The sequence below is a fragment of the Clytia hemisphaerica genome, unplaced genomic scaffold (assembly GCF_902728285.1).
Source record: "Clytia hemisphaerica strain Z4C2 unplaced genomic scaffold, Clytia hemisphaerica genome assembly, whole genome shotgun sequence".
In the NCBI taxonomy this organism is placed as follows: Eukaryota; Metazoa; Cnidaria; class Hydrozoa; order Leptothecata; family Clytiidae; genus Clytia; species Clytia hemisphaerica.
Window position 1 is genome coordinate 96,345 of NW_027103602.1, and position 24,045 is coordinate 120,389.

At 35.3% G+C, this 24,045-nt stretch overlaps 3 protein-coding genes across 4 annotated transcripts; 1 reads left to right on the top strand and 2 right to left on the bottom strand.

Annotated features, from left to right (window-relative positions):
* The first annotated feature begins 3,642 nt into the window (after positions 1-3,642).
* Positions 3,643-23,270, top strand: LOC136802034 (uncharacterized). Of its 2 annotated transcripts, none has more exons than XM_067058734.1 (15): positions 3,643-3,753; positions 4,141-4,350; positions 8,138-8,254; positions 9,092-9,220; positions 9,640-9,748; positions 14,477-14,514; positions 14,696-14,769; positions 15,355-15,443; positions 15,635-15,807; positions 16,111-16,332; positions 16,638-16,738; positions 17,520-17,741; positions 18,066-18,282; positions 19,250-20,960; positions 21,200-23,270. In XM_067058734.1, exons 2-15 carry the CDS (start codon positions 4,168-4,170, stop codon positions 23,191-23,193), a joined length of 5,379 nt encoding a protein of 1,792 aa, XP_066914835.1. In that variant the 5' UTR covers positions 3,643-3,753; positions 4,141-4,167; the 3' UTR covers positions 23,194-23,270. The 2 variants fall into 2 exon arrangements, with proteins under 2 accessions (XP_066914835.1, XP_066914834.1); XM_067058733.1 differs by having other exon boundaries at positions 3,643-3,748.
* LOC136802038 (clytin-like) lies at positions 5,699-7,086 on the bottom strand. Its single transcript, XM_067058740.1, has 2 exons — positions 7,003-7,086; positions 5,699-6,508 (listed from the first exon to the last, which is right to left on the bottom strand). The coding sequence occupies exon 2, from the start codon at positions 6,495-6,497 to the stop codon at positions 5,790-5,792; it is 708 nt and encodes a 235-aa protein (XP_066914841.1). The 5' UTR covers positions 6,498-6,508; positions 7,003-7,086; the 3' UTR covers positions 5,699-5,789.
* Positions 10,820-12,692, bottom strand: LOC136802040 (uncharacterized). The gene is made up of 2 exons (XM_067058742.1): positions 12,568-12,692; positions 10,820-11,940 (listed from the first exon to the last, which is right to left on the bottom strand). Exons 1-2 carry the CDS (start codon positions 12,572-12,574, stop codon positions 11,198-11,200), a joined length of 750 nt encoding a protein of 249 aa, XP_066914843.1. The 5' UTR covers positions 12,575-12,692; the 3' UTR covers positions 10,820-11,197.
* Positions 23,271-24,045: the final 775 nt, after the last annotated feature.

Here is a 24,045-nt window from a genome sequence, read left to right on the forward strand (position 1 = left end):
CTTTTCTGAAAAGAATTACAGTGTATATCTATAATCTTCATTTATTTTTGAATCAACTAGGCCGAATAAAAACAGTAAAACCTTTCCTCTTGCAGTACAATTCTATTCAGTAAATTGAAAGCATATGCATGACCATATTCTCAGAAAATAAATAAGAATATTTCAAAACATTTTTCTTCATTCAAATGAAATCATTAAAAAAATGACTTGAACATAATATACCTTATCGGGGAAAACTTCGTCGGGGAAAAGTGACGAAATTTTGGACAAGTGACAAATTTTTCCCCGACGAAGTTTTCCCCGATAAGGTACTACTGCATATATACTAATAATTTACAAAAATAAATGTACAAATTGCTAAAAAGAAAATGAAATATAATTACTGAAATTACGCCAGGTCAAATTAAATGACAGCAAAAAATTGCTTTTGAGTAACAAGATAAAATAAAAAAGCGGAAATATAGTTTGATCGAAAGAAAAATGCTCTTAATTTAAAATACCATTTACAATAAATGGTCTTGATTTCAGTAAATAAAATTCCATCTCTGTTCATCACTGAAAAAGTTGAACAACCTCAAAATAAAGTACATCTTAGAGTGCAAGAAAACACTGATTTTTCATGATAAAGCCAGTATTTTTTCTTAAAAAACTTATCTTAACAATTCGAGTTTGAAAAAATACCATCAGTTATCTAAACTTGGAAAGTGTTTTAATCTGGAGTGTCAAAATAAAGCCTATTTAGCCGAAATCTCAAGTCTTTATTTACAAAGAATAACTGTTTTTTATTGTAAAAATCTCACTGTCAAGTATAGTATTACTTAACACAGGAAAAAATTTTCCAAGGTTGGAAATTCAATATTTTTGGGTTGGAAATTTTGGTTTTATACTTGAAGGTTGGGAATTTTAGCGATTACCTTAAGCTGATTTGGAAAACGTAAATTACCCATAGGTTTTGTAGAATAAACCAATGCCCTTGCAAAATCAATTGAAAAAAACCATGTAGAAATGACAATTTTCCAAGGCTGGTTGGAAAACATGACTTTTTGGGTGGGAAATTTTTATTTTCCAAACAGTTTGTGAATTGAAAAAAAGGTCAAAAATCGATGTAAAAATACATATTTTTGTAAATTTGATACCTCGGGTTGAAAAACTTGACTTATTGGGTCGGAAATTTGTGTTTCTCCCAAACAGTTTGGAAAACGTTAAAAATCCATGTTGAAATTACATTTTTGTGAAATTGAAACTCTTTCGATTGGAAAACTAGACTTTTTGGGTTGGAAATTTCTGTTTCTCCGAACAGTTTGGAAAACGTTAAAAATCCATGTGGAAATTATGTTTTTGTAACCATTTTCTGCGCATGTCCTTTGAGAAAACCACAAGCTATTTTTCGCTCAAAACTGTTTTGATGTTTGATGTATAGCTAACCTAGATATTAGGTTATAATTTGAGCAGTCAAGCTGTAAGTTTCCGTCATGTGAGGCGTCCCTTCGGAGCGGCCTCGGTCAATCGCAGTGAGTTCGCACAGTGAAGCACATAGGGTACTTGTGTCATAGTTTCAAATAGTGCCCTGCTGAGCTGTGTGAGTGATCTAAGATCAACCACGTATCTGTGCGAACAATAACGAGAGATTGACCGGGAGCCATCGAGCCTAGGCTAGCGAGTGACTGTTCACAAAAACAAAAAGCTTGTTTAAGATCTCTTTTTTCACATATCTGCCATCACTTTTTGGATTTTGGCTTTTTTCAACCTGAATTTTCGAAAATTCCAACCTTGTTAAATTTGGATTTTGGCTTTTTTCAACCTGGATTTTCGAAAATTCCAACCTTGTTTAGCTTGGATTTTGGCTTTTTTCCAATTGAATTTTAAGAAATTCCAACCTTGTTAAATTTGGATTTTGGCTTTTTCCAACTGAATTTTACAAAATTCCAACCTTGTTAAATTTGGATTTTGGCTTTTTTTCAACCCGGATTTTTGAAAATTCCAAGCCATGGAAAATTCAAAATTTCCATCCTTGGAGAATGTCCCACATTTCCAGGTTGGATTTTCTATTGGATTTTATTTCATCTTTTTTTTCCAACTAAGAAAACTTGAAATTTCCAACCTTGGAAATCGAAAATTTTTTCCTGTGTAAGATGGCTTATTATCATAATGATGCGTTTTCTTATTAAACTTATACTGGACAGTAAAATTTTAAAGATAAAACATTCATATTTGAAAGAAACTCCAAAATTTGCAATCTAGTATCTACCATGACACAAGTTGAATATTTGAAGAGTCTTGAAAGGTGATGAAAGCAGCCCTTGTTTATGTAATATGATTCTTGAGTAATGCAACAACAGCCTCAACAAAAGGGTTTAAAAATTGCACAAATTACTTTCATCTATTTTGATTTGAAATGAAATATTTGCGCGCAAAAAAACAGTACAGGGAAGAAAACAAGAGAATATTTACTGAAAACTAAAGTTACATATATTTTGATCGGCCATGGTCCTCTTGAGTGACTTAAGATTCAATTTTTTAAAAGTTTAATATCAAATTATGTGAGTATCAACTGTATCGAGAAACATTAATGTACAGGCCAACTAAAAATTCATAATGGAATCTCTGAGAATGGGTTCTTAAACCATTTGAACATAACATACACTTTCATCAAAGATATCGTCTATACATAAATCTTCTGGAAGCACAACAAATGATGGATACAAAAACTGTTTCCAACTATTCTTTCGTGATTTCACAAGAACGTTGAATTTCATTCTTCGTTGTTTACGAAAAGATTTTCTAAAAATTGTTTTTAAAAGGTGAAACTTAGAGTTTGATTCTTTTAAATTACTCATGAATGTGTTAAAAGGTAAGTCGGCAGCCAGCAACATGCAGTGAAGAAATAATATTGATCCATGTATGATTAATGCCACAAGAATGATAACAAAAAGTAACGGTAATTCACCAAGAGTATTACAAATTTGTTGGCTCAAAGCAGGATATTCTAACGATACTTTTGACAGTTCATGGTCATGTATATAGCAAGCGTGGAATGGGCCATAAGTCATATAAAATGAGTATGAAAGCCCAACAAATCCAAAAACGAGAAACGAGAAATAGTAGACAAAATTCGTTATTCCAATACAGTTATTTGTTATATAACTATGGTGGCAAAGCATTCTAAAACATTCATTGCATTTCTTACAGTGTTCAGTGCCATACGTTTTTAAGCGATCACAATGTTCACAAAATTCTAATTCTTGAATAGACTCTGCTGATAGCTGTGGAAAGTTCTCATTTACGTCTGACAAAAGTTCTGTCCTTTTTGGAGGTCTTCCAGGTTTCGATATGAATGTAGCAAAGTAATTGAAAGTAACATTGATCCAAATATAAATCGCAAAAATAGAATGAAAATATGGTTCCCATGTTTTCCAGGATTTGAAATTCAAGTGAATTATTTTGACAAAATAAAGCACAATTGATGCAATGATAAAAGTCAAAATAGGAAGACAGTATGAAACCTTCTTTGCTTGTTTGTACCAAGTGCGATTCTTGAGTTGTGGATTGATCTTAATTAGCAACTTAAACAAAATATAAGCTTGAAAAATGACAAAAATTGTCACGATTACAGCAATGAACGCCATTTATTTACATTGCTTCCAGGGAATTTGTTTTCGTCTAGAATGGAATGTTCTTTAATTACTACGGCAAACGAAACAAAGCTAACAAACGCGTTCAGCAAAACTGAAACATGTTTTTAAAAACGGTACCGTAAGTTTAACAAATTTTCATGTTAGTTTACACGGAGAATGTCAACAAAACATGGTAGATTTGTTTTACCAGATTCAAAACAGCGTGTGATTTTTGAGCATGAAAAGTGCATCGAAGTGTGCGATTTTTGGAGAGACTAATTGCAGCTAAAACTGTTTTGCAAATCGTCTTGTAGTATATACTTTCTGTATGAAAAATCTTAATTAAATGGAGCTATATTTTTTCTGATTTTTTCCTGATTTAATTGTCCTTATTGTTCAAATTCGATTTTTTTTTTCGGCTTTTGACTTATGCTGGAAATATTCCCATAACTCATATTTTCAGGTTCTGTCATACTTTCATAATTTTAGTTACTCTTTGTATTTTTTCGTAAATTTTCATTTACAGAATATAGTATGTGCAATTTGGTGCACTATGAGATCTGTTACTGGAACTCTTCAAATACTGGCTAGCTTTTACTTGATTATCAACATTGTTAAAACTGAAGATTTTGATAAGGTGCATATGACCAACTCATGGGCTGTGCATATTGAAAATGGAAACAACGAAATAGCTGATCAGGTTGCCGAAAAGCATGGGTTTTCAAATGTTGGACAGGTAATAATTCATTTTTGACTTTGACCCGGCCGGACTTTGACTTTCCAAAGATTTGCCTTATGAAGGGCTACAAACATGTGAATGGATGCATGGTGGGCGGTTCTAGTTAGTCCGTTAATCCCCTGTGGACAACATAGATTTGCCATAACAATTCACTTTTGAAGAACTTCTGGATTACCGTAACACTCAAGAATTTTTAAGGAAATAGCAAAAAATGGCACAAATTTTCTGGATTTTCCAATACAGATGACCAAATAATTAGAAAATCCTGCATTTTCCGCCGGAACCTTTTTCAAAATTATTCAGGATTTAATCAAGTTTGTTTTAAGATGTATGCCTGCATAGCTTAAAAATATTTGGGTTTCAAAAATTTGCACAGTAAAGTAAACTTTTTAAAAATTTATTCCATATTTACTGAAAAACCTGTAAGCGAATACTGCCAAGAAAATTCTGTGAATAAATGAAATGAAAATTGCCCTGGGTATTATCACAAGTTATAGCTTGTTCAAAAAGATTTAAGCCTTTGATGCAATATTAAATGCTCCATCCCACCAACCTGGTACTCTTTCTTGTATCTCCACCTCGTTTTTCTTTCTACCAATAAAAGTGTCCCCAAGCCTTTACTTAATTCCTATTCTTGCTAAATTTTGAATGGGTTTCTATATGGTCACTTAAGCAATTTAAGCAGAAACATTGAAATAAAATAGCAATTTCTTGTTTCGATATCAAGACTAAAAATTACGTTTTTTATAAGAACATTCACAATTTATGATGCCTGTGGATGTTTTCAACTGTGCCAGTTTTAAGCCTAAAAATGTTCTGAACATGTTCTTAATTTCACCATTTTGTGAGTGTTTTTTTTCATTTTTTAACTCCGTGAAGTCTTGAAATGCTCTGAACGTGGGAGGCGTATGTTATTTCGGAACCCTTTTTTCTTCGAAATTTCGGAAATCAGGTAAAATTCCTTCGGTATTTCGGAATACTGAAATTGTTTTGGTATCAGAAAACCATGAATTTTTGCTTCGGAATTTCGGTATTATTAAGTTCTTATCCCCTTTTTCGGAATTTATTTAAAAAATAAAATTTATTTGAAAAATCAAATTTGATGAAAAATTAGTCAAAACGAGGGAAAATACCCAAAAAACAATCGGTTTCGGAATTGCAAGTATTTTTTTACGGAATCTCTGAAATTTTTGCAAATTTATTCGGTAATTCGGAAATCGCAAACCCCGTGCGCCCCTTTAACTTGTTCTTAATAGTTTGGTCATCAAAGCCTTATGTTCTTATATAGTTTGTTCTCATAAAGACGTGTATTAGGATATAAGGAGAATTCGAGAAAGAAAGTAGATTCCGATTGTTCTCAAGGACAATGTATTAACAAATTTCAGAATAAATACTAAATTAATTAAACAGAAACAATTGCAAAATATTCAAAAAGTTTAGGGAACAAAATTACCATATAGACCATCAGCGTTTGGATCCAAGGTGTACCAGAATCCCAAATGTTGTCTTGTCATTTCATCAACGTCAAGCTTCCCACTATTATCCAAATCACAAATTTCAAAGGTTCGCTCAGCGTCTTCGTCTGAAGGAACGATTCCAGAGATTCGTCCGTAAGTTTTCCATTCGTCCAAACTAATCGACCCACTTCCGTCTTTATCAAAAATATCGAACACAGCATCTCCCCAATCACGAATTAAAGTGCGTTTGTTTTGCGACCAAAGTTTTAAATCATGCTTTGCTAATTCCTCCCACCCTTTGACAAAATCTGGAAATTCAACCTCTTTGCCGTAATCCATACCCATTTTCTTGAAAAAATTCTCAACAGCTTCTTGATGGCGTTGAGTTTGTTCTGGTGTTGCCTCAAGTTTAGCGCAAATATCATCTGATGCCTTAGAAACAATTTCATCCAATGTGATTTTTCCATCACCGTTTTTGTCCAAGAAGTTAAACATGAACTGATGTCTATTGATCCATTTTGGGTTGGCAAAATCAGGTTTAAGCTTAATAGCGTATTTGGAGCCAGTATCTGAAGCCAATAAGATGTTTGTATGGAAATTTGATTTCAGCTGTAAATTTGAATAATTTGATCTTCGAACTGAAGATGCAGTAATTGAAAAGACACGTCTCGAGATTGCTTGCATCATCTTTCTTTTATCTAAAAAGGAGACGAAAATAGATGTGAAAATTCGAGAGTAAAAATTGAACTATTTCAAGTTCCTTCTAAAGTTTCCGCCAAATGTTACTACTAGTCTTCGAATTTTATCAGAGATTAAAGAAAATTAAGATGGATGATCATTCAGGCTTGGGGACACGAGAAATTTTTTTCGCGTTGGTGCAATGCAACATGCTCCTTCCCACTAACACAAGAGTGTTAGTCCCATGGTTTCTTTTTGTTTCATGGGACAAAAAGTGAGAAAAATACCCAAAAGACACGCTGATTTTGTTCCTGGGACAAAAGTGAGAGAAATGTTATTTAATAAATGTTGTCAATGGAGACACGAGAAAACGTTTCAAGTTGGTGGGATAGATGGAGCATGTTACATTGCACCAACGTGAAAAAAACTTCTCGTCTCCGCAAGCCTTTAGAATGTACGAGATAAAAAATCTAGACTTTCCAAAATAATAATTTTCAATTCGTAAAACACTCACCTGTAGGCTTTTCACAATGGAAGTTTTCTCTTCACAGCTCTTGTCTTTTTCTGTGTCTCTGCTTGAAAATGGAAGGACTTTTAAACACTGCAATGGTTTCCCTAGAGAATCTCTACTAATTTTATGATAAAACTGAAACGAAAATACACCAATCTATCAGTTTATTCTCAAGAGAGGTTCTTTGTTATAATAATTTCGCTGAATTCCCAGATGAATTATATATTTCCTTCGTTGGAAACATTTTTATGTATTGGCATTATCATATGATTGGTTGCAAGAGAATAAAGGAACGTGTAATATAACGCTGAATAGCCCAAAATTATCATATAATTTGTGGATGAAAAAAAATGGTTACACGTTTATATTTTCTTTTGAAAAAAATTTCACTTCCCACAGTAAAACAGGAGAAAATAGAAAAATGTTTTTTATTTCCTGATCCGCTCATCCTCGCTCTTTTGTTCTGTCAAACATGCCCACATTAATCCTGTTAGCTTAAGCCATCAGTGGAAAAACACCCTTGAATGATAGTATTTTTCTCATTGAGTTTAAAGCCCGAGGGGGCAGAGTAGAATCTCTCAGGCAAGAAAAAGTGAAGCTACTCATTTCCCATCCAGAACGCGCCTAGAACGCGCTGCAATCATGACGACGAATTGTAGTAGACATCTTCTGTTTTTGAGGACAGCAGTTTTTGAAATCTAGCGATAGATTTTACTTTCAATCCGGCGTTTGTGTAAAAACCACGTGCGGGTGTTCTGGATGGGAAATTAAGTAGCTTCATTTCCCATCCAAAAGCTTCTACTCTAGCCCCTTCGGGCTTGAAACTCAATGATTTTTCTAGATCTAGCAAAAAAAGACTAGGTACACTTTGCCAAGAGGACCTGTTATTTTATTGACTAAATATTTCACCCCTTGAGCAAGATTGACTGTCCACCAGCCGGCCTCATTCTAATCTGCACTCATTAGATTGAAGAAAAAAATGATTTAATTTTGCAAGTCAAATAGATCTTTTCATAAATTACGTAATTCAAAACGAGGTAAGTGATGTTCGTAACGTCTTTTGTCGTAAAGAGGTACCTTTCGCGTTACGATTTAAGGTCAGATTCCCGTCAAAAGCTTTCACTAATTCATGTTTTAGATCGGAAGTTTACCGGGCTATTTTCATTTCGTCCATAAAAAGACTGGGAAAAGATCACGCCGTAAAAGAAGAGACGTCACTGAAAACAAAACGTTCACACTTCTTGAAGATGACAAGGTGAGTTGAGATTCTAAAATGCGTAAGGAGCTACTGGGCTACATAAGAGTGATGTACGTCTCTAAATACAACCTTTAAAGCACGGGAAAACTGGGTTCGAGTTTATCAAGAAGGATGGCGTCAAAATGTCTGAAGTCGTTGTACTGACATCCTCAAACATGAAAACGAATTTTGACGTTATTTGTTTGTAATTTCATTACCAGACCCCTCAAAAACTGACCGTGCCAATAAGGTTAATACGAAGTTTATGTATTTGTGTTTTTCTGCGACGGAGACAGTAAGGTTCTAATTTGACTAGATCATGACCAACTGAGGACAACGGTAAATCAGCACTTTTACCGTCTTCAATTTTGCGGGTAAGAATAGACGATGTTATCGTCCGTTACAGTGATAATAAAGGCGGGAAAAATGGCGGTATGGCGTTATGGCGGTATACGGAAAAAAATCGGCGGGAGAGTTTGATGCATATGGTTTTCTCCCAGCACTGTTTCGTTTAAAGTCTTTTACGAATAACCATAGGCTGCGCGCGTCTCCTCTGATTATCCCAAACTTGACCTGCTTCAATTTTCTTAAAGAGCTTTGGCAATCCAATGATTGTTATAACCTCTAGCCGTTCAAATTTTTAATTCAAATTGAATGAAATTCAAAGATCTCTCATATAAAACTTATTAATCAATTTTCATAAACTCAAAAATAAAAGTACGGGGTTATTCTCAGACGGGAATTTTATACACGATTCGCATCCCCTATATCATAACATATCAGAGGGGATGCGTGCAGCCTAGAATAACCCAAGGTGAGACTGACTTCACTTAAAGTATTTGTTTTTCATTACAGGTGAAATGGGTAGAACGGCAACATGTTTTGGAACGCGATAAAAGAGGTGTTGTGCCCGAATATATCCCAACAACTCATGCAGAGGGATACATCATACGAGATCCGTTATTCAGTGAACAATGGTATCTAGTAAGTGGTGCTTATAAAGACACCCCTGTCTCACAGCCCCGGTGAAACTTTTTTCCTCAGTAGGGATAAAAATTCCTATTGAAATCACAAAGGGGATAGAAATTCTATTGTTAAAGGTTAAAAAAACCAGTGGGAATGGTTTGGGAGTGCAATTTTTAAACATTTAATTTCGAGTGGGGATGAAATATAAGTCAATTTCCCAGTGGGGCTAAAATTCCAGGGTGTTTTTCTACTGGGGACGAAATTTTTGTCAGATTTTCCAGCATGGGACTGGGGTCCCAGCGGGTCTGTGACACAGGGGTGTATAAAGTATCCGACTCTTTTCATATCTTTATCCATCTATATACAGCAAGCTTACGTAATTTCGAAACTAGTAAGGTACTAGCCCTAAAATCTCACTGATTTATTTTTCGTTCCAGAATAATGTTGGGCAGTCTAATGGTCCATCTACACTTGATATCAATGTTCTTCCAGTGTGGAGTCGTGGAATTTCTGGTAAAAACGTTGTAGTGGCTATCCTAGATGATGGTAAGTCAAAATAAATTTGGTTTTAAATTCAGACAGATTTAAAAATGAAATAGTAACTTTACCCTTAAAACGGCAAGAAAAACAAAAACATTGAGCTCTCCAGCCTCTATAACTTGAATGTCCCCTCGAAAAGGTTTGATGGTTCCTTAAGTGAACAATGCCTTAAAAACCTTACTCCATAACTGGAAATTTCCTTATAAACTTTCCTTTCCTTATTAACTCAGACAAATCTATGTTCTCCGTGAGTGTTTGAGTTATAGAGACAACATTGTATGGTAGTTCAAAGCCTTTTTGGCATTTTTTTTCAGTATACCCATAGGAATAAAAGGGAGTTGAAATGCCCATACCAATTCTATGCTCTCTAGATTTTCTTTTATACTTTAGTAAGGTACAAAACATTGAGCTTCAAGCCGAATGCTAGAAGCGAATCTTCAACTTTTTCGAAGCAGAATAAAGTGAACCCTTAAAATTTGCGCCGCATTTCGGATTACAGATTGGATGCAACACTTTCTTTGTTTTTGCGTTTTACATTTATCATCTTTTTGCGGTAAATGTTCCAATCCAGCATTTGTCTGAAAGCAACGCGGGCCACACAACTTATATAGGAAATAAATATGTTGCTTCAGGATCTTCATGGAAGGTTCGACTCTACAATCATTTCCCTGCGAAATTTTAAACACCACAAATGATTTTTAAGCGTGTTAAACTAAAGTTGGAAAGTACCTTATTACATGAATATAAGTATGGAAGTATTTAACGGCCTTGAAATTAACACGACATCAGATTAACACGAAATTTTCTGCTTTTTCAAGGTAACAGCGGCTGATTTTAATCAATGGGGTTTTTATTAACACGAAAATTTTCCATTCATGTTAATTACACGTCTCTTAATATTCGTGTAATAAGGTAGATTTTTAACTCTGAATTTTAACACGGGACTTTAGGATCTTCAAGATTTGCTCCAATAAGGCTAGGAATATAGCCTAGAAGCCACCGAACCCCTCCAAAATCAAAATATTCAATGAAAGAAAGTTGGAGTGCTAACTTTGAATTCTGAAAAACGTTCAAATGTACTAAAATCTCAATATATTTCGGCCATGATTGTAGTCTTCGGTTAAACCTTTTTGTTATATAAAACTTTATCTACATTATTTACATCAATACTAAGTCCATGTTTAGAGGTTACAGTTCCGTACATCTTTCCGAAACAAAACGGTTCCGAAACACTGTGTGAACGTCAAAATTCGAAACGTCAAAAAAGAAGACGTTACAAAAGCAAAACAGATTGAAACAGTTTCGCTCCACTATTTTCATCGGAACGGAACTGCTCCGTTTTTATGCACCGAAACGTTCCGAAACTAATATGAACACTCTCGATCCGTAACGGAAACCATACCGGAGTGGCACAAAACCGTAACACCCAAACATGGTCTAAGTGTCGTCTTTTCATTATTTATAAGGATAAATATCATACGACATAGGTACGTATGGTTTATACTTTGGAATATAACCAGGAGGGTCTTGTCTAGAGTCATCGGTTTTATTACAGTCAAACAGAAATTCTTTAATTTCAATATTATTCCTTTTTAAACATTCGTCATCAATCCGATCAGAATCAAGGCTTTCTATATCGTCCGAAAATTGTACATTGTCCGAATTTTGAATATCATCGTTCTCATTGCTATATGGTTGGACTTCGATAACTCTTGGTAAAAAAGCTACGATTTTCTTTGGTTCAGTTGAGGGTAAATTGACCTCTGGTGAAGATTGTATAGGTGTTTTGATGCGTTCTGGTATCTTACAGCTAGAGGTAGAGGGTAGAACTTGTAAAAGTTCAACCAGGCTTGTCTTCTCAGCCTCTAGATCATCTACCCGTTTCATAGCTTCTTCATCATTGTTGATACTTTTCGTTGAAATATTCCCATCCGGAGTATTTTCACTTTTACTTGAAGGTTGGACTTGTATTTTCCTTGTTTTAATGACCAATGAATTTCGTTTCTTTTCTGTAGGCTTTATTTCATCTTTAGCTGTAGGGACGACATGTTTGTTTTTGCCAGTCATCTGATACCAATAATAAGCCTTTTGACTTCCACCTTTTCCCAAATCTGGGTGATCGAGTCTAATTTTCTGTTTTCCACCATTTTGATTTTTCTTCGGTTTGTTTTGACCATGGTATGTTGAAGGTAGGGCAGCTGGAATAAAAATATCCATGTATGTTAGATTAGTTGCTGTTGAGTGGATAAATTTTTTGATTTTCTCCTTTTTATTGCTCTTTACGTTTGCCATAATCCATAAAAAAATTATAGCGTTTTACCAAGACTGCTATCCCAAAAACAAGGGAAAAAGGACTAGCAACAGACTAGCAGATGCTTTTGACAAACGTTCCTATCAATCAATCAAGTATATTACTTTATCACAAAGATATAATCAAAATACAAAATAGAATCCCCCTTTATAGACACTTGTTGGTTAGAAACATTATATTGTGTTATTTTTATCGACCAAGTTTGTTTTTGCATTATGTAAATAACTTCTCGATAGAAAGATGGAATTTCAACTCAAAATTGATATTTTCAAACTTGTGAAGTAGAATCTAGACATTCCTTAGTTACTATAGCTACCCTTGAACCCTTTTGCAAACAAAGTCACTTTAGGCTCCTAACAGTATTTTAATGGTATTCTGAAAATGTTACGTTCAAAGTTTCAAATAAATATATACGTTTCAGAAATCAGAAAAAAGGTTATCATAATTTCAATATTCTTTTTTCCCTTTTCGTTTAAAATAAAAATTTCCAAATTTTGTAGCAAAGCCAACTTACCTATCATCTTTCTTAAGTCCTCTATAAAATTGGAATAATGTTACGACCATATGCAAATAAATGTTCATACAATTTTGAACCTAAATATAAAGGATTAAGTTGGTTTTCCGATGCTCAAACCTATGAACCTTTATGCATCTAAATAGGAATATTCTTATCCATATTGAGAAATTTTTTAATCGTCTTATGCTACACTAATTATTTTTGACTGTTATATTAATTATATCAATCTTTTTGAAAGAAATCCCGATAAATTGATTCATTCTTATATCTAATAATCATTTGGTTTTTAACCTTCCGAATAGTAGACTTGAGAAGTTTTCCCGCTATCTCCCAGTGGAGTCGGTATCAACGAATGCCAATTGAAATGAAAACCTGGCCTGGATATCGGGGTCTTTTGAATTATAGGGTCGAAATATATTTTGTCCCTTGTTTTTTCATCGTATAAAAAACAAAAGACGCTCAATAGCACACCGCGGTGAATCTAAAATAGTAACAAATCTGCACAAATCTATTCGTGGCCCCCTACTTTCAATTTCATAACGTGGGCCCTGTATACTCCACGCCGGTCTCAAATTGAAATTTCAGGGTTTTCTTTCCAACTTCAGTGCCGTAGGAAGCATTTTCATATTGAGGGGGCTGAAGTTTAGTGACACCGCGAAGGCCAACCATGGTTTGGCCCGAGGGGGGAAATTTTGAAAATTTGAGCTCTAGATTGCTTGAAAATGCACTCAATTGTGACAATTATGACAAATTAAAAAAGAAAAACTTTGCATTTAGCAAAATAACCATTTTTGAAAAAATTATTGGGGGGGCATAGCCCCCCCTTGTCCCCCCAGTTGCTACGGCACTGAACTTAGAGACGCTTTCTTAGCGTATCTTTCAGAAGGAAAAAAGAAGAGCATAATGCCGCAAAGTTACGAAACCAATTATTTCAAAATTGGACATGATGTCAAAGACCAAGCAGAATGTAACAAGTTTCTGAATTAATATAGAATATATTTTTGCAAATATTCAAAGGTGAATACAATTTATAGCGTTTTAAACAATTTTTCAAACTAAATTTTCTAAGAATAAGACTGATTGGATTCTTGAGTCACTAAAACCCTCAATTTTTTTTCCGGAGAATTTTAATCTCATCTTTTCTTTTTTCATTCTCTCTACAAAGTCTCCTATTCTTTTCTTCTAATTCCAAAAAAGCTTGATGCCATTGTTCGGTCTTCTTCCTCAAATTACCCTTCTCCAATCTTAGTTTATTTTTTAAATGAGCTATTTCACGGTCCATTGCAAGAAATGCATGATTATTTGTCATTTTCAAATTTAATGGTTTACACATATCCAAATATTTATCCTCCATGATTCTTTCTAGTTTCTCGGCTTTTGGTGAAACCATCATTTTACCATAGTTGGTCGAATATACTACATTAGTGCTTAAAGCTTCTTCACTGTTGGCAATCACAAAAAACGCTGAGTTTATACTTGACATTTTGAAATCATATCCTGCCCTCACGTACATCAATGGTTTTCAACTTTTTTTTTTGTATCAATATGATGGACAATTTCTATTTGACGTCAATTTTTTTTTGTGTGTGGAAATAGCGTCGTCAATTTAATCAGATTAATAGACTACATTGATTTTAAGAATTGGTGTAAATATGTTACGGGCCAGCTCCCAGCGTCTGCGAACCCTGTTACATGAGCCTTTATTTAAATGAGCTATTTGTCCGAGAAAATTTCTTAGATATTTTCCATCTCGCGCTATAACAAAGAAATCTATATTTTTTAATAATCATATTATGAACAGTTGACAGGTGCGAACGATAAAATTTCTTATTAAAAAGTTTTTCACCGTGAAATAGGGAATTACAGAAATCTTAATTTTGCATATTTGTTGTTTTTTATTCTTTAGGTGTTGACCATACTCACCCAGATCTCAAAGCCAATTATGTGAGTACTTTCTTTAAACTTTACTATTAATTTTATCTCTTAATTGCCTATTTTGACAGTAATAGTAGAATTTTAACCCTTCAAGATTGCCACAAGTTTTTAAAAGTTTTAAAGTAGTTATCAGAGTTAGATCATGTCTTAAAAGACCTTCAAGACAAAAAAACTTTTTTTGACACTTTAGGATCCACGTGCATCGTACGATTTTGTTGATTACGATAACGATCCACGACCACGAGATTCCGATCCGAATAACTGGTAAGGCTATCAAATTAACAAAAGATTTATATTGAAATCTCGAGGAAACTTGTAGAGTTTCATGGGATTGGCCATTAAATACTTGAAGGATTTCAACAAAGGAGTTTGATCATTAAATTGACTAGAATTCATATAGATAATGATAATATCTCCGTTCTAAATTCAAAGGGGGTGTACACCTTTCTCGAAAAGGAGTGACAGATGTTTTGCAATAACAAAAAGGGTTACCGAAGATAAAGAATGGCCATGTCTCACAACCCCAGTTGAACTTCTTCCCACAGTGTGGATAAAAATTCGAATGCTCCAAGCTTGAAAAAACCAGCATGGATGGTTTTGGGGTGCAACTTTTTCCATAGAATTTCAATTGGGGTCGAAATCAAAGTCATTTCCCAGTGGAAAATGTTGTGTGTTTTACCTTACCGGGACAAAATTGTTGTTAATTCTCCACTGGGGCGGGGTCCGAAAAAAAGCCATGTTTTAAACGAGTCTCCACTGGGGTGTGGTTCTTTCTGGCTCTGTAACAGGGAATAAAAAAAGCTAATTTAAACGACTGGAGTATTATTTGTGGTGTCTTCTGTTTTCAAGCCATGGTACAAAATGTGCAGGAGAAGTTGCAGCAGAAGCAGGCAATGATATTTGCGGAGTTGGCGTCGCTTTCAATTCGAGTATCGCTGGTACATATTTCTATTTGACGATATGTCTGTTTATGTTCTCGATATAATTGTAATTTTATAGAATCGTTCTTTTGGCACTTCGTAGTCACGTATTTTCTATTCGTAGTCTCGTAGATTCTTTTTTGAGCCAAAGAGACACCCAAGCCCACAAAATCCTACTAAACTAAAACAAAATGACACTTTTTTTACAGGGATCCGAATGCTAGATGGAAACGTAACAGATACGATCGAAGGTAGCGCACTGAGCTACAAAAAAGACTATATTGACATCTACAGTTGTGCATGGGGTCCTAAAGATGATGGCAAGAGATTTGGAAGGCCTGGCACTCTAGCTAGCAAAGCTTTAGAACTAGGTGTTAAAGAGGTTAGTTTTGCGAAAGGTATTCTGCTTTAACCTATGAAAATTATTTATAAACTTTTTCAAGGTTTTCTCTGTTTGTTTCACTATTGGTAACAAAAAGTAGGTCATTATATAGGTTGGATGTATTCTGTATTCATTTTTTCTTTATTCGATCGATTCCTGTCAAAATGCGATAAAGACCCTGACTGCCCACAGCCTCATCTTTCTTAGTTTTTAGACCGCTGTTTCTTTTTCCGCGAGACCCTCTCTGATTAAAGTACTTGGGTTCTTTTCGAACTATGCAATATTCCTATTTTCCTTTTACAGGGAAGACAAGGCCTTGGTAGTATTTTTGTTTGGGCCACCGGTAACGGTGGCTTAACCGACGACGATTGCAACTGTGATGGGTACACAACATCTGTATACACAATTTCTATTGGTGCTATCAGTGACCATGGGTTGTCTACTTATTACACAGAGAGTTGTTCGTCGACCCTGGGTGTAACATTCAGTGGTGGATCACATCGAGAAAAGAAAGAGAATAAAATAGTATGTTTTGTTATTGTGGATAATATAGAGTGACAAATTACGGAACGAATATTAGCAGGTTGATATTAGAAAGGAAGTTGGACCAAAGCTTTCAAAGGTCAACTTTATCGGTGGTTCGTGAATACTCAAACCTGAAACTTTGAATTTCAACTTCTCTGAACGACAAACTTATGCACTGGTTTTAATAAGTGTGACAGTTTCAAAAAATGTAGCTCTTCGACAAATGATATAATCAACTCTTCTTGATTCTCTTTTTTATACTCTTTTTCAAGCAATAAAGCATGATCTACACTTTTTCTTTCTAGATCACAACCACATTACATCATGAATGTACAGATGAGTTTAAAGGGACATCTTCAGCCGCTCCTCTTGCTGCAGGCATGATAGCATTGATGCTTGAAGCTAAGTAAGACTTCTTTTATCAGATTCATAGTAGTGTAGTGGTTATCAGTCCTGACTTCCGTATAGGAGGCCAGGGTTCGATTGTCACTCGGTGCTATGATTCACTTGGAGAGATATGCCTGACTCTGTGGTTTGGTTGCTAATACTTGTTAAGTTCGACCATGCAAGGATTCACTGTCCTCCAGAGTCGTTCGAGTATAGTTATTCTTGTCTCCCGAATAGACGCTCCCCCCCGCTTATTGTTAAGAGAAAAAAAAATCCATCCCCCGTTCTTATTAGCCCCCCCCCCCCGCTAATTAAATTCGAATAATTCAACATTTTATTACAGTGTAGATAGACCTTAAACTTGTTTAAATTTTCCATTTTGTTAGTATTGGTTCTTATTTTACGTGTTTATTTGTTAAAGTTTCTTTTTTGTTGTTAAAATTGATATCAGTTTGAAAAAAATTCTGTCTTCAAATTACCCCCCCCCTCTTATTCCACCCCTCCCCGCTTATTAGAATTTAGAAAAATTTCCTACTCCCTGCTTATTCGGACCCCCCCCCGTCTATTTGGGAGACAAGAGTACTATACATTATCAGCTTCTGTTTGTCGTGAGCATGAGTCAGGTAAGCGTGGTTTCTCTATCATAGGATAGTTATTGCTTTCCAGGATAGGGCCTGTTTCGTTCATCTCTCCCTACCCCCCTCTTTTATCAGTCTGAGTCCAGTATTTACCTTGCTTTTCATCTACTTGCAGATGATATTAAATTTCCAAAATCTTTTATCTTCATTTTCTGCAAACAGTTCAAGACTTGGATGGCGCGATGTGCAACACATCATTGTTGAAACAGCACTAATGACCAGTCCCCTTGATGAAGGCTGGAGACGAAATGGTGCGGGCAAATGGTTCAATCAAAAATTTGGATTTGGAAGACTTGACGCAGCTGCGATGGTGGATCGTGCAAATAACTGGAGAAACGTCGGTGAACAGAGAGCATGTTGGGGCGACACCAGTGTTGGTCCATGGTTAGTATATATAATCGAATTTTGACTTTGTTTTGTTTATGTAGCCGTTACACAGAGACTTTCTCTCTATCATCGAATCATCAATTGGCCCGACATTGGGCCTTTCATTAGCATGTCTCTATTTGTGGTGCTGTATGTTCGTTTTTGAAGAAGCAGCGCTTTGTCAATTCAAGTTTATTTTGGAAGAAACGGCTCCTTGCGAAAATTATATAAGTAAAATTTAACTAACTTTGATATTAGAAGCTCTGTTTATAAAACAAAGAACAAAGTCAAATTTTCAAATAACCATTCTAATTTAACATTCTTATCTGTTTTTTTCATCAGGGATATTCCAGATTCTGGAACACTTCTCACATCATCTAACGCAACAGCATGCGAGGGATCCAATTCTGCTGTCAAAACACTCGAACACGTGCAAGTTATCATAACATTACGTCATCGACACCGTGGTCACGTCAGCATTGAATTAATATCTCCATCTGGCACCAGAACGAGGCTACTCAAAACAAGAAGAAACGACAAGTCCACCAAAGGTCTTAAGGTAAGAAAACACTTTAGTTTCTCAGGAGTGTAAAGTCGTACACCGCAAGAGTTTGTAGCTGTAAAAAATTTTCGTACACCTGGAAAGTATAGTTGATTCCCAAAGACGCAAACTTTTTTTTAGCTTGACTCTGGATTTCTGGACTTCTTTGCCTGTTACCAAAGTCCATTTTCTTCATGTAAGAGCACTTACCTTTTTGCTATCATGTGGAAGCCGCTCTCAAGGAAATTGCTCTAAAACGGTGATATTGTTTCCACACGGTAGTAAAAGAAAGTGCACACTTAAAGTGAGTAGACTGGAGTCGTTTATAATGCGTGTAATACTAATAATACCAATACTACTAATAATAATAATAATAATAATACGGGATTTAGTTTGTATAAACGACTGGAAGAATCCGGTGTTCCAGCCTTATAGATACAGGGGCTAGCTACGCAGAAACTTGCGTAGCGAGAAAACAATTTATCAAGCAACAACAAACTCTCAAAACGAAATCAACTCAAATGAAAAACTTTCAATACACAAATCCACACATATTCTTTTTTCTCAAGAATTATTTTGAGCAGGAAAGAATTATAATTGCAATATTGACACTTTTCTTTTGTTTGGAGTTAGTGCACAAAGGTTTCTAGACGACTAAAATTGTTCCATTCATTACTTTTTGCTTTATTTCTACTATGTATAAATTAGTCGTCTAGCTTGCTAGACTAAAAGTGAGTGGATTTTAACAGTCTAATCTGAAGTTGATAATTCTTTTTACATATTATCCTTACCCAGCTGACACACAACGTTGTTCCAACGTTCATCTAACGTTATATGGACGTTGTGAACGTTAAAAAAACGTTGAAACAACGTTGTGTGCCATCTGGGTATCCAATAAAGGAACATGTCTTAGTATAGGAGAAAAGGCTTCCAAAGCTGTGTTCAATTCATAGATTGATTATTTTCCTTATCTCTCGTTCACCAGGACTGGATATTTATGAGCGTCCATTTCTGGGGTGAAGACCCACATGGTATATGGACATTAGCAATCACTGATAACTCACATAACAATCGGCAGCATCATCGATATAAGAGTAGATTCGGTGATACAGAAGATGCTACTGAGATACTACACGATGAAATGAATGGTGAAGCACATGGTGAAGATTTCAATACAGCTGAGCAGTTTGAAGATAGTGTATTCAAAGATGATTCGTTTAAAAAGAAAAGAAAGGATACACCACCAAAGACTATGAATATCCTGAATGCATTGAAACAAGCTAAAGCTAAACGTATTCATGAAAGAAATTCAAAGAAGATCCATAAGGAACATCATAAAATGAAAATCAAGGGGCCTTCACATGCCAAAATTGTGACAAACGAGAATAACAATGATGCTACGGAAAACGACGTCGAAGCGAAAATTCTTGAAGAAATATTAGGATCTACGCAAACCAGAGACTCTTCGAATCCATCTTCTGGTATAATGAATTCCACATTGAGTATGCCAAGTCAGAAACCTTCAAACACAACCCTCTCTGGTTCACATTCTCATAATGATACTTTAAACAGTATGGTAAATACTACTCAGGAAAGTCCACCACACGAGGAAACTTCAACTTCTAGCCAAGGCCAAGAATCCACTGGTGGAGACAGCGAGACCAAAATGCTCGAATCACTTCTACGTAATGTTATTTCTCAAGTTTTCAGTAACTTTCTTAACACTAATAATGAAGGATCCAAGTCATTTGAAGAGCGGATTTCTCTTCTTGAAAAACTTCTTGGTAAAAAGCCTGAGGAGGAGGATGATCCAATCATATCTGGTCTTATGAATGCATTTAAAAAAGGCAAAGCTATTGATCGTGTCAACAACGTTTTAAACATTTTACAAGATAGTAAAAATATTACCAAATTTACTAATACAAGTTTTGAACGTAACGCTGATGTTGTTGTGGATGTATTAAGAGTTTTAAAAGATGTATTAAATACTGGTAAAGGTGACAAACATATGAAGAACTATAAAGAAAGAGTTTCGGATTTACTTGAAAAACAATCAGGAAATACACAGAAACTAACCAAGAAATTACTCACAGACTTGAAACAGAGTGGTACTGATAGCAGTGACGTCGTTAATGACGCATTAGCGCTTATCAGTCGAATATTTCAATCTGAGAAAATGAAAAGTAACAAACGTAATAAACATCCAAAGATCACTAAAAACGCTGGTAAAACACCTCATAAATATCGAATCATGTTTGAAGGACCTAACAGTGAAATCGAATTACCATATTCGTCGATTAAGAATATGTTTGCTGCAGCTAATGGTAATAACCAGAAGGAAATCACCAAAACCAAACAGACGAAAGAAATACAACATGATGCTAATGATGTTGAGAAAATCACAGTCGAAAGAGTTAAAGTTAAAGACCATCCCCCCAGTTCTTCAAGTGGGAAGCGACATCCAACATACTCTACAACGGTTAGAAACTCAATGCAAAATACGGATTCTAGCCTAGAGATGCCGTTCCCAGACGAGGGTCGAGAAGCTCCAGTCAAATCTTCTGTCCCTGATGGATTTACGTTAACTATAGAGAAGAATGGGGAAACAGTTGGGGAACAGAAAGTAAATAATGAACAAGCTATACGAATGCTTCAATCGAAAGATTCAACTCAATCCATTGCTGATTTAGAAACAGGTAAGTCGACTTAAACATTTCAAAAAACCTATTTTTTCTATAGCTGTAGCCTTATACGTAAATGTAAGACATGCAAATACAATGGTTGAATCCCTGACATGACTCGATTATCTTAGCACGGTATTAAAAAGTGGCACTCGATGTCTCAAAACTTACTGAGATTTTAAAATTCTTCGGTCCTGTATCAGTTTTGTGTGAATTGAAATGTCATAGAATGACCCTTTCCCCATTTCTCTTAGGTGATAAGAAGCATTCGATCAAAAATAAAGCTGCCAACAACATCGATGTTGAAGTCATAGTGGATGGCCGAGAAGACCCTGCAAAGGCAAAAGCAAAAACAAAAGATAAGATAGACGACAAACCAAAGACTATTAAACTACAACTGGACAACAATCTTATCCCACAATCTGTTTCTTACGATGCCGCTAAAAAGAAAACACACGTTACAAACTCTTCGAAAGCAAAATCAAAGAAGAGTCATTCATCGGGCGCCAAAAAGAAAACTTTAGGTAAAAAAGGGAAACACGTGACACGAAACAATGCGACATTAGCAGCTGTTCAGGAGAGAAAACCTGAGGAAGAGGAGCCTATATTTCCATTCCTAACCTTTAACGAAAACGAACAAAATTTTCCGGGTAACCTTGGTGAAAATTTCGTACCGTCTTTTAATGCAAATGAATTCCCAAGTTTTGAGTATCCATATTTACCGATTCCACCAGTTTATAGCTCAAACGAAAAAGCTTCGTTTGCACAGCACCATAATAACGGTAATTTTGAAGCACCTGTACGTAACCCAAGTTTTTCTATCGATAAACGATCACGTCTAATGAGTTATGGCGATTACAACCGAACGCCATGGCCGTATTATCCTTTTGTTCAACCTTCGAGATCATCCTCGGTACCACTCGTGCGAAATTATCGTTCAACGAGAAATGTTGACGAGGATTTACCGAATAATAACGACAATTTTGATACCTTTGTTGACGAGTGGGAGGAAAATACTAAGCGAATGAAACGTCACTTGGACTATAATGACGAATTCGACTTTTTCGATAGCGATAATGAAAAATTTAAAGATCGACCTGTCGAAAATATGAGTCTAAACGGCAGACAAAAACGTCACGCCAACGACGAATTGTTTGAAGTTGACGGATATAGAAATGATATAAATCATGTATTTAGAAGTAGACGATCGAGCACAGAAGAACCTGCACATAACGAACCTGAACACGAAGATAACAAAGGCCTTCATTCGAGAAAGACGCGATCTCACCCTGGACAGTTGAGACACGACAAAGATATTTTGAGACAATTTAATCATAAGAACGAAAACACGAGACGACAAAAGAGAGAAACCTTGAGTGACGACGATGATGACGTATCAGAAGTCGTCAAACACGACGAAAGTGAATTAACGCAACTTCTGCATGATTCAACACCGACAGTAGAATCACACCATTCGAGAAGACACCGAAGAAGTCTTGATGATGAGAAAGCAGATACCAACAACGATGATAAAATTGACAAAAGTAAGGTGGCTCAGATACTACATGATTTTACTCGATCTGTCAAATCTACTGACATTAAAGATGAAGCTGGGCAATCAAGACAAAAGAGGAGTCTGGTAAATGACGATTCAAATGCTAGTCTAATTCGACAGAAAAGAAATGAGATTGATGACAATGATGATTATGATAATAATGATGACGATGACGATGAAGGCCAGGGACCACATGTTGTTAAAAGATCCGCCATCTTTGGTCAAACACAACCTGATTACGTAATGACAACCTCTGAAAAGAGATCAGCTATTCGTAAAGCATTAGCACTCGAAAAATCATTAAAAAAGAAACTATTTTCAATGAAAAAAGAAAGCTCTTCCGCATTAGATATTATTAAACGTGTACATACCGACATTTCGAATGCAGATGCTAAAGACTTAAGAATGCTCGAGAAAGAATTATCAAATATGGGTGTTTCAGCTACAGACAGTAACAATGAGGAAATGCATGATTCCTCAGTAGCATCTTCAGAGAGGAATGCGGAAGATTCTTCCGAACCTATAAACAATTTCATAAAACTTGTTGAACAGACTGAGAATTCTTCAACAAGAAAAACAATACCTCCTACTTCCGATGAGGGAAGGAAACAGTCTTCTGAGGAGTATTATAAATATGGAACTTCGGCTTCCGGTGTTCTTGTTAGTTGGACTATCCGATTTTACGGGACGTAAATAAATGTTTAGTTTTTTTCTGATAATTATTACAATGTATGATATCTTTTTGCCAATAATAAATTAATCTAATCTAATTTAATAAAACCCTTCAAATAAGGTCTTCCTCAAGTTTTAATGAGTTCATAAAAAAGTTTGAGTTTAGCCGTCTAGTAGCGTGGTGGCAGCTGCCCCCAGAGACCAATTTCTTTTGGGGGCGCCGAAAGACAAAGGGTGCAAAAAGGCGCCTCTGATTATTTTTTTTTTTAATTTTTTAATTTATTCTTTATTTAACGTTGGTACAAAAACAAAATAGTACAAAAGACTAATTCAAACCAACATGACAATCTAATATTTACTTAATAGTAAATAATATAGGATAAAAATTCTAAAAACATTAAAAGATTGAGCACAGTTTGCAAGAACAATATATTTTTGCTTTCAAAATTTTTGTTTTAAAGCATTCTAATGATTCAGATGTTTTGGTCTCATTAGGCAATCTATTCCAAGCCTGTCCTGCCCGATAGTTAAAAGAGTTCAAGCAAACTGCATTTTTTGGCAGTGGAAGTTTAATTTGAGCGCCTCTTCTAAGTTTTGGAAGACGTGGGGAATCGTTATCCTCATCATCACTCCCTGTTTCACGCTGGATAATTTCAAACTGGTCCCAGCCTAGTTTATTTCCGATATTATTGACGCTCTTATAAACTTCCACTAACATGAGTTGGAGGTTTTGAGTATGGATAGACGCACAATTTGCTTTAACCAAAAGCTCGTCATAATCAAGATTTAGAAGATTTTCTTTAGCTCTAAGAGCTCTGTAGTGAGCTTCAGTCAAAAGATTATGTGCCATCTTACTGCAAAACATCCAAATGA

Excerpts from the sequence above, each read along its gene's own strand:
- LOC136802034 (XM_067058733.1), top strand. Across the intron at positions 4,351-8,137 it reads GGTTTTCAAATGTTGGACAG|ATCGGAAGTTTACCGGGCTA; the intron begins GTAATAATTCAT and ends TTCATGTTTTAG. Across the intron at positions 18,283-19,249 it reads AGTCCACCAAAGGTCTTAAG|GACTGGATATTTATGAGCGT; the intron begins GTAAGAAAACAC and ends CTCGTTCACCAG.
- LOC136802038 (XM_067058740.1), bottom strand. The coding sequence starts at position 6,497 with ATGATGCAAGCAATCTCGAGACGTGTCTTTTCAATTACTGCATCTTCA.